The 10,801-nt window shown below is 38.6% G+C and overlaps 1 protein-coding gene across 1 annotated transcript in view; it reads right to left on the bottom strand.

The window, feature by feature from the left end:
• Positions 1 to 5,649: 5,649 nt before the first annotated feature.
• LOC125234494 overlaps positions 5,650 to 10,801 on the bottom strand; it is a 37,985-nt gene continuing 32,833 nt past the window's right edge. The window contains exon 3 of the mRNA XM_048140753.1: positions 5,650 to 6,408. Within this exon, the coding sequence (XP_047996710.1) occupies positions 6,226 to 6,408 (183 nt within the window). The 3' untranslated portion in view covers positions 5,650 to 6,225. The remainder of the gene's footprint in view (positions 6,409 to 10,801) is intronic.

Genomic DNA, 10,801 nt, shown 5'->3' with positions numbered 1-10,801 from the left:
AGACGTGCTTGTTACCAATTACAGCTAGTTTATTACAGGCTGTTAGGTAGGTATAATATCAAGCTAGTGGAGGTCACCGACATCCGCTAAAATTTATATTACTTCGCATAGACGGGCGGTACGATGCAGGCAAGGGCTTGTGCCCAAGAGCACAGTCATTGACCACTCCGTAGCGAAAATACGCAACACGTGTTGCACGACTTGCACGTACGTAAGAGCGATAGAGAGAGTTAGCGTATCTTTTGCCACTGCGCATGAGCTTATTGGCAAAACCTATTCAATGTGTATGACGTTAGCTACCCTCATTTTATGGGCTTTTCCATGTTAAATTGTATTTATATTAGTTCCAACATCCGCTGCTAGCATTAATGTTGAACAGGGCCATATTTTTATACCACGTCGGTGGCAAACAGGTATACGGTCCGCCTGATGGAAAGCGGTCACCTGCAACTCAAGGGGTGCGCGTTGCCGACCCATTAGAAACTTGTACACTCCTTTTTTGAAGAACCCCATACTGTAGTTCATCGGGAATACCTTGGCAGGGAGCTCATTCCACACAGGCGGAGAAATTCCTCTGAAACCGCACGGTACGCCGTACATAATATGTGTATTTGTGATAATAAGCCCTACTCTGACACGCACATTCCCAATATTATTTAGTGCCACATTGTGTTGTGCACTCGAATACGAGACGTCGCGTCTTGCAGTCAATTTAAACAAAAACTTTGATTTGTAACGAAGTTCATAAATATTCCAAATTTCAAAGCGATAGCATAAGTAGCTCTCGAGATATTTAGACAGAGAGACAGACGGACAGAGTGGCACTATAAGGGTTCCTTTTGTACCTTTTTTGGTACGGAACCCTAAAAACCTTTTGTATGGAGTTTAAATACAAAAGTTTGGCATTGACGGCGTGGGCGGCAGAAGCAAGACGGAAAGATCGAGGCTAAATAATAGTACAATATATCTCATTTCTAATGAACACAAGTTAAATCATAATCTATTGAAAATATTTCAACTTGTGCTGTCTTAAAGTAGTCACACTACTATGTATTTAAATTAAAACCGAAATAAATTACACATATGAAAGAAAAAGTGACCAAGTCCTCTGGTGCCTGAGGCTGGAATCTACTCAGAGGGCGCTACGAGTCCTTGTATAGATTACTCATATGAGAGATAATTTCGACCTCGACAGCTGTGACCTGGGTGGCCGAGCGGATAGAGGCATTTCCCGCGATTGGAAAGTACGCTGGTTCGATTCCAGCCTCAGGCACCAGAGGACTTGGTCACTTTTTCTTTCATATGTGTAATTTATTTCGGTTTTAATATATCTCATATCAACTCGGTTTGGGAGGTTCTGATGATACAATAACTATCATATAATCTTGTGATTTAGCGTTGTATGTAGTGTAATGTTAATGTATGATAGCGTTCGGTTGTCTAGTGTCCGACTCTTAAACGAAGCTGACTGATAAACTCATTTATTATAAATTTAGAACATCACATGTTTGAAAATATTTGTTATTTCATCACAATTTGTCGGTTTCGTGTAGGTATAGATAGTATTAAAATGGATTTTGTCATTATTTGTGGCTTTCCAACATGAAAGGGTTGTTACGGTCTGGCCACGACTTTGGTCTAAGGCGGCAGCGGCGTGCGGCAGTTATAGGTGCGAATGGAAAGTCCCATCGTTGTGTCTCGCTCCATCAGTCTATGGCCGCCTTACTGGAGCGTTCTTCGGGGCGGACGGGCGTGCGTCCACCCTATGCAGCGTCGACTCAGGATACTTGTATGAGCTTCAATTGTTTGACATGGACGCCACACGCCCCACTGCTCACCCAATATGAGCGTACTCAGGCTTTAAACTTAAACCAATGTCGTGGACACAACGACCCTTTATGACTAGAATTCCATATCCGTTGGACACTAGAGAACCGCTGTCGAGAGAGCTCCTGCCTTCGGCATATCGCCTAGTCTTGTTTGCGTATTGGTAATTGGTTGTAAGAACTGCATTTTATATTGCATCACGTATTTGGATACTTTAGGGCCATTCCCAGTATTAACTGACTAAAGGAACTCAACTTCAGTCTGTACAGTTCAGTACTTAGCAACATCGTAGTGTCCAGTTTTCTTACACATATTGATTTGAAAGGGATGATACTTTAATTTCTACTATTTTTGGTCAGGTTGTAATTTGAATCCTAGGTCACTAGAACCTTTTCACAGTAAACGTCATATGGACTTCTAATGCAAATAAAGAATCTTATTAATAAAACAGGGTTCTAGAATAGCCTAGTATTCAAATTGGTTGACCGATGTCCATACTGTTTGGCTACTCAGGTGAAGGACTATCACCAAAAATACTGAGTTGTAAATAGTTTAGTTTTCAGTTAGACTGGGATTGTCTCATACGTATTCTCAATATTCTCATGTCAAATCGTTCCTTTTCGCTAAGGATCGAGCAAGGCCATTATAAGCCGTTTAGTTAAACCTGTACTTCTTGTCCGTACTAGACGCGACAAACTATCAATACAGTTCATTGTTTATGCACTGTCGTTCTAGGCAACTTAGAGAAGATATACTTACCTATTTATGATATTGACTATGATAAATTAATGTTTATATATGTATACATAATGTTAATGTAAGGTCTGAGTGGACGCTTGGAGCGTGCAGCGGGGTGGGCCAGCGTGCGTCCGCCCGAGACACTTGAGCTTCAATAGGCTACTTGACCCTTTTTTAAAGTTAGTCTTATATTATTACTTACTGTCCAATTAACCGAAAAAAATATCAGTAAATTTTATTATGACTTATAAACCCGAAAAAATATTTTTAAAGAATACTTTTACGTAATCAGGCAAAAACAACATCAGCCATGTTATCTATAGATTTTCTGTGAATGAAGTCATTCAGTGCGAAAACATCACTTTCTGACACTTTAAGTACGAGGCATAAAGGTCATTATGTCAGTGATTGATTTGACATGAATTCTACACGGCTGACAGCGTTTTCGGTGGCCAAAATAAAAATAAATTACTCACATTTTTAAATTAAAAATACGTTATCATCGTACACATTTAATACCCAAAATCGTTAAATATTGGTTTGTTATGTCAAATATTACAGAATACAATAATTTATTGACTTTATTGTGGCAAATTAGCTATGAGTCTAGTAGCTTATTGTTTGACACGCACGCGGCACGCCGCGCCGCACGCCTAATACGAGCGTGCATTCTGCCTACACTTACGGCCCAGCCACGACATTGGTCTAAGCGCGGCAGCGGTGAGCGGCAGCCATACGTGTGAATGAAATGTCCCATCGCTGTGTCTCGCTCCAATGTACGCCCGACGCTCACCGCTGTCGCGCTTAGCCCAATGTCGTGGCTGAGCCGTTAGTGTGTGCGACCAAGAAGCGGGCTGGACGGCACGATTCTGTAGGACTCAGAGCGTGGTGTAGAACATAGTTGCACTAAGACGACCTAAATAATATAATGTTACGTATCAATTTTGTTTGAAGGCTGTGTTTTTGTTAAAGTCATTGCTGTCATGCTCTGTTGGCTGGCCGGTCGATTGGTGAGGTCGCTTTTCCTACTATTTGTCACGGTTGTTGCGTAATTTTACTAGCAAAAGTTTACGTAAATGACCCTTGTTTATTTTGTCAGCTAGTGACTGAGGCCCTAAGCTTGTGGTTTGAACGTACGCGGCGCGCGGCTAAAACAGTTCCATACGAATCTATACATTTTGATCATACCGCGCGAAGCAAACGTCCAGGCCACAGCCTTAGACATTGAAATCTCCGATATCGACAGGTCAAGCTACAGTATGGTTATTACGGTATGGTAAAATGTACATTATTGTACATGTGCTGTAATGTACAACGCGCAACCGCGGCGTGCCCGAACCCGCCGACATTGTACTCACTGTAACTTATGATATTATTATATGAAAACAAAACAATTCCTGAGATAATAAAAGGGACAAAATATTATCAATACTGTGTTTTATTTACAAATTGTGATTCCATACTAAATCTATAAAATGGGCATTTATAGGCGTCATCCATATATTACGTCACAGCGTAAGGGGGAGAGGGGGTTCATACTAAATGTGACAATCCATGTTAAAGATATACAAAAAACGTGACATGGGGAAGGGCTCCGAAAACTTGAAATTTGGTGTGACGTTATATATGGATGGCCCCTTAGGCCGTGAAGCCATCGCTCCGTTACGAAAGAAACGCGACAATCATAGTCGCACTAATAAGTATAGAGAGAGACAAAGCGTTTCGCTTTTGGAGTGCAAATGATAGTCACCTTGGCTAGCCAGAGGTACAGAGTTCCTATTCAGCTAAAAAGTGGGAAGTTGGTAAAGGAGCCTTACTAATGATAACAGGGAAATAGGGAAACAAAGTTTATATTTAATAAAAATAATAATGTACGTAATTAAATTAATCTCATAACATCACATTAATTAATACCCATAAAATTGGACCCATATTCTGTGCACGATTCCTATACTAGTTTATTTGGAAAGAGAAGACTGATAGTCCCAAACAGACTAATACCGTCTAATACTGTAACTTTGCATGCTCTGCCTAAAGTTGCCTGGTTCGAAAAATATTCTTTTCCCCTCACTAGCTCGGAAACACGTGTTTTGTCCTTTAATACCAGCGGGTAAAAACGTATTTTATCTACTAGTGGGTAAAGTAATTTGACCTTGAATAAAGTCAAATTAACTGCTTTAAAATTGATAAAAGTAGGTGAATCTAGTAATAAAGATGATTTACCACCTGTGGAACTACTGGAAGCAGTGATAAACGCATTTTTATTTTGAGGTTAAAAGTTTTGTGTTACACTCGGGTGCAAATGTATTTTACTTCTCGTGTGTTAAAAAACTCGCAAGTTCAGGATTCTATTCTCGAACCACTCGCTTCGCTCGTGGTTCAACTATAGAATCCTTTCACTTGCTCGTTTTTCAATTCCACACGGCGTTAAAATACAACTTTGCCCCCTTGTATAACAAATAACTATTACCGAATAGCTATTTATAATGGCGGTCACCATCCCATATCTCAAAAACACGATTTTAGATAGATTTAGATAACTACTTGATCCAGGCAATGTTAGGAAGGGTGGGCAAAGTTGGTTTACCCTTGAATCGCCGACAGACATTTGTTCGAATATTATTTCAAAGACAACGTTTCAAATAATTTCATTTCATCGACAGTTCATATCGTAGAACAATCGATACAAGTAAAATCAAACCGAAGACTTTTATTTCGTAGATAAGTTATTCCGAGTATACTTTATATCGTGGTATTTCGTTTCGTGTTTTTTCATTTCATTTTTTTTACATAAAATACAATTCATTAGACATAATATTATTTCAACTATGATTTTTTCTATTTGTAAACTGTTTGGTCACAGTTCTAACCTAACCTAAACCTACTTTAAAAAAGGTTCGTTATTGTGTAGGGTCACAGTTCTAACCTAACCTAAACCTACTATATGTATAGACCGTGTATGTGTATGTGTAGGGTCGCAGTTCTAACCTAACCTAAACCTACTCTGCAATACGTTTGCTTCTGTGTAAATACCTAGTTATACTCTCACTAAACATTCTGTATACTTATAACATGTAAAATGGTGCAATAAAGAATATTTACTTACTTACTTACTTTACTTAAATCACAGATCGAACTTAACCTAAACCTACTCTGTAAGCTGGTCGTTTTTTTTGTGTGGTCACAGTTCTAACCTAACCTAAATCTACTTTAAAAGCCATCATTCATCGTTTTGTAGTATCGCAGTTCTAACCTAACCTAAACCTACTAATATAGGATTTAAACCAATGGTCATAGTTTAATTATGGACGTATGTGATGTGCCACGATAAAATCGACAGTTTGAAGTTTCCTAGAATAGAAACATCTATAAATGTGTAGTACGACAAATGAAAAAGTTTTGTTACGTACGTAGAATAAATGAATTGCGAATGTTTTGAAGTTCTGCTATTTGAAGGACTTTGAAACGAATCAGCGATGTAGAAATATTAGTTGAATAGTATTTATAACAACTACGTAAATAAATAGTAGTTGAAACAATATTACTTAAAGCAATTTTACTCGAACTAAACTTTCGATGATTTGTTGTCGATGAAAAGTTTGTCGGCGAAACTAGGTTACACCGGGCAAAGTTGGAGCACTTAGGTATGGTAACTAGTCGTTAAAGGATGCCCCAAGCTACATAGTCGTCAACGACGCCATTGATCCTGTCGCTGAACACTGAGCTAGTTTTAACCTTCCAGTCATCGTAGCTCATCAATTTGTCCAGTTTTGGAGCGTTGGCCGCCTCCACCGTCACCAGAGGTAGCACAAACACGGAGAGTAGTAACCCGTAGGGAAGACTCTGAAAACAAAAGTCACCAGTTAGTTACCGACTTGACAATACATAGTTCATATTTTTAGCATCCTGTACAGTTAAGGGGCTGACAACACCCGATTGCGCAAAATTGATGTTACTTGCGCAGTTTTTTAAGACAAACTATTAGTTTTAGTAAGGCTAGTAAATTATATGTTATTATCTATACTAATATTATAAATGGGAAAGTGTGTGTGTCTGTTTGTTTGTCCGTCTTTCACGGCAAAACGGAGCGACAAATTGACGTGATTTTTTAAGTGGAAACAGTTGAAGGGATAAAGAGTGACATAGGATATTTTTTGTCTCTTTCTAACGCGAGCGAAGCCGCGGCCAAAAGCTAGTTCATTATATTTTAACGAACATAGACGTACTCGGTACACGATTTAATGAAATCTGCTTGATAGAAAGAAATTGCTAACATTGGTCTCGAGTTCGTCATGAAACGGTTCTATGTCGTTCAATTATTCACTTAGTTGTCTTTAATTAAAATTACAATAACAGAAATAGACATATCTAAAACGCTAACGAAATATATTGCACAAATATTTTAATGTTTTTCCGTACTTTTCGTACCTAGCCGCCCTCTTTTAGTGACATCGCGCTCTCACTTACTCCCATACGAATAGACAGTGTACGCTAGCGTGAAGGTCATTGGGTGTTGTCAGCGTCGAAAGTCTAAAACATGAGTTTACGCAACTTCAAAATATGTTGAATATTCCGATAGCATTGGAACGTATTTTTGAGCAACTCTGTGTACACCCATATTTTTAGGGTTCCGTAGTCACTAGGAACCCTTATAGTTTCGCCATGTCTGTCTGTCCGTCCGTCCGTCCGTCCGTCCGTCCGTCCGTCCGTCCGTTCGTCCGTCCGCGGATAATCTCAGTAACCGTTAGCACTAGAAAGCTGAAATTTGGTACCAATATGTATATCAATCACAAAGTGCAAAAATAAAAAATGGAAAAAAATGTTTTATTAGGGTACCCCCCCTACATGTAAAGTGGGAGCTGATATTTTTTTTAATTCCAACCCCAACGTGTGATATGTTGTTGGATAGGTATTTAAAAATGAATATGGGTTTACTGAGATCGTTTTTTGATAATATTAATATTTTCGGAAATAATCGCTCCTAAAGGAAAAAAAAGTGCGTCCTCCCCCCTCTAACTTTTGAACCATATGGTTAAAAAATATGAAAAAAATCACAAAAGTAGAACTTTATAAAAACTTTCTAGGAAAATTGTTTTGAACTTCATAGCTTCAGTAGTTTTTGAGAAAAATACGGAAAACTACGGAACCCTACACTGAGCGTGGCCCGACACGCTCTTGGCCGGTTTTTTTTTACACTTGACTGTACCCAAAGACCTTTACACGGGACAGCTCAATCACATTTTTTGCCAAACGAAATTGAACCTTATTACTGAAACAGAAAGTCGATCGTATCAGACTAGCGAAAACGGTCCACATGAGAGGGCATTGTTTGGGCTGGTGTCCCTCTCGCACGTGTTGCCAATGTTAATGAGGTTCCCATATTAGTAGTATTTTTATCTGTATATTACCTGACTTTATAACTTCTTATTTTATTTTAATGTTATATTCAAACTAGGGTTTCGATATATTTCAAAAAATTTGAAAATAATTATAATGTAATTATTTTGATGCCAGTAAATCAAAGATTTGTATAATTAAAAAATAATTTCAATTGGGTGTTAGTAGATTTAGTAGTAACTTTGAAAATTGACTGGTATCCCCAATTTACGACAGTGATGACGTCACTGAATAATGTTGACATTGTCAGCAAGTGCGAGAGGGACACCAGCCCAAACAATTACCTCTCATGTGGACACACTTTTTGACCTAATTAAACAATCTAGTTTAATAATTCTAAATCTATGACTGTACCGAAGTATAAAGGAAGATTGACTGGTAAATGCCTTTACGTCCTTAAGTTCGCCTATTGTACAATGTATTTATTTTGTCCGATAAAGATTAAATAAACAACAAGTACCTAATTCTTTGCAAAATCTGCAATCTTGTTTTGATTCGACTTGAATAATACCGATATACTATTTTAGGTACTCGTATAAGTATAAAATATCATCCGGATTCTCTGTACTAAACGCCAATTGTGCAAAAACTAAGGAAAATAATTATCTTCTAATACCCACTGGTACTTTGTTCAATCTCGGACAACATTGCCAAGTAACGTCTTGCATTTGATTATATAACTGATCACAAAACAAGTTATATTATGCAAAAGTCATTGTGTTTAATGTTGCTCGTGACCATGGGAGGTGTCAGAATGTCAATAAATAAATAAATATTAAAGAAGATTCTTACACAGATTGACTGAGACCCACGGTTAGCTCAAGAAGGCTTGTTTTGTTAGTACTCAGACAACGATATATATAATATATAAATACTTATATACATACATAGAAGACATCCATGATTCGGGAACAAATATCTGTGCTCATCACACAAATAAATGCCCTTACCGGGATTCGAACCCGGGACCGCGGCGTAGCAGGCCGGGTCACTATCATACCGACTGCGCCAGACCGGTCGTCAAAACACGCGTGTTCAATGGACAGGTACCTGTGTGCCATAAATGTCCAATAGTGTATGTAAAAAATAGGAAATATGTCGATTACTTACATTTTACATTTTATTTCGGAAAACATAACTAAGTAGGTATTAAGGAAAACCTCGTAAACTTGATAATACACGTTGTGTAGGTACGGTACAATGAGCACTACCATTTACGATAAGCATAATAAGTAAACAAATCACCACAGTACAACACATTTTTACGTCCTGTGGTTATCTAAAATATCGTTGGGCGAATAGAGTGGAGGTGAGGTCTACCTCTCACCTCATCACTCTATTCGTGAGGTGTGCTCGGCGTTACGCCGTGGCTTGCGTGGGCGACGGTCGCGCGATGGTCGCGCGACGGCGATGCGACGCATACGAAATCAAACTTTATCGATATGGAAGCTTGAGACGCGACGGCGACGGTCGCGCGACCGTCGCCGTCGCCCACGCAAGACACGGCGTTAGCGAAAACTGGCGCGATACCGCTCAAGATCATTTCTTTTTTTTTCGACACTTTTATGAAATGTGATATTTAAAAAAAAAATGGTATTTCTACGCATAATCACTGGCTTTTTCAATCCTAGTAGTTAAAAAAATTGTCCCATACGATTTTTTCTTATTTTGTTACCATTTTCCGTACGTTGTGTGGGGTGACAAAAGAGGAAAGTAACAAAAATGTATGGAAATTCTGGGACACTTTCTCTCCCAGTGAGATTGAAAGTACTCGTGATTCTGAGTACAATTGACCAAAATTCCCTCAAAAAAATAAAAAAATGGCAAAAAAAGATAAAAATTCTCTCAAAACCGAGTAAAATGGCGTGCTCTTGGAGGCCTAAACTCATTTTGGGTTATCGCGCCATCCAAGTAAGCAACTACCCGTTAAGCAAGCAGAACTTGCGGTAACATTGCTCAATGCTACATCTGGGAGCTTGAAACTTACAATTGCAAGCTTGAAACGTTTGAGCAACGTTTGAGCCATATTGATGTTAAACGCTTTCGGCCGCGCTGTAGATAAACCCTGTAAGTTTCCCAGATCGGATTTTTACAACTTTCTATAACTTTGAATAGCAATGTTGCTGATACATTGAAATATAAACTTACTAGAAAGTTATGACGAAAACTTTTAAGAAGTTCATTTTTGTACATTGCATCAATAGCACATTATGCAACTTGTCCGTAACATACATGCTATTCATTGCGGCAATGTTACATTCATAATACACCAAAAAGTTTGATGTTGTATATTGTATTGACTTTTCACCGATACCTTTCAATGCGTTACAAATATAACATTGCTTTAATAACTCTAATGAAGTTCCTTGCAAGTTACGCATGTAATGTACCTAAAAGTAGCTCTCATAATGTTTCATTTGAAACTTCTGGAAATGATTATATTTGGTATGTTGTGTCAACAAATCACTGGTAACTTTTGTGAAAGTTACTTGTGAACCGTTCACACAATATTTCATAGGGATATTTCAGGGAACGTGATTTTTGTGGTTGGTAGGACGTCACAAATATAACTGCCCGCAAGGTGCTCTGCAAGCTGCGTGAGCCTGAGCGAGCCTCGTGCGGCTGCCAGCTGCCGGTTCAAAGAGAACTCGCTTGATTCGATCGCGATTCTATTGAAACAAGCTAGATTCTCTCCAAAAGCCGACAGCCAAAGGCTAGCGCGCGAGTACGCTCGACAGGTTCGGATCCGTGCGCAGCTTACAGATACTACCTAGCATAATTTTAATGATTATGTATGATCAAAATAACTATAAACGAAAAAGTCAAACTTAAAAAATAC

This window comes from Leguminivora glycinivorella, chromosome 16 (genome assembly GCF_023078275.1).
Source record: "Leguminivora glycinivorella isolate SPB_JAAS2020 chromosome 16, LegGlyc_1.1, whole genome shotgun sequence".
NCBI classification, from domain to species: Eukaryota; Metazoa; Arthropoda; class Insecta; order Lepidoptera; family Tortricidae; genus Leguminivora; species Leguminivora glycinivorella.
This window is presented reverse-complemented; position numbering and strand designations above follow the sequence as displayed.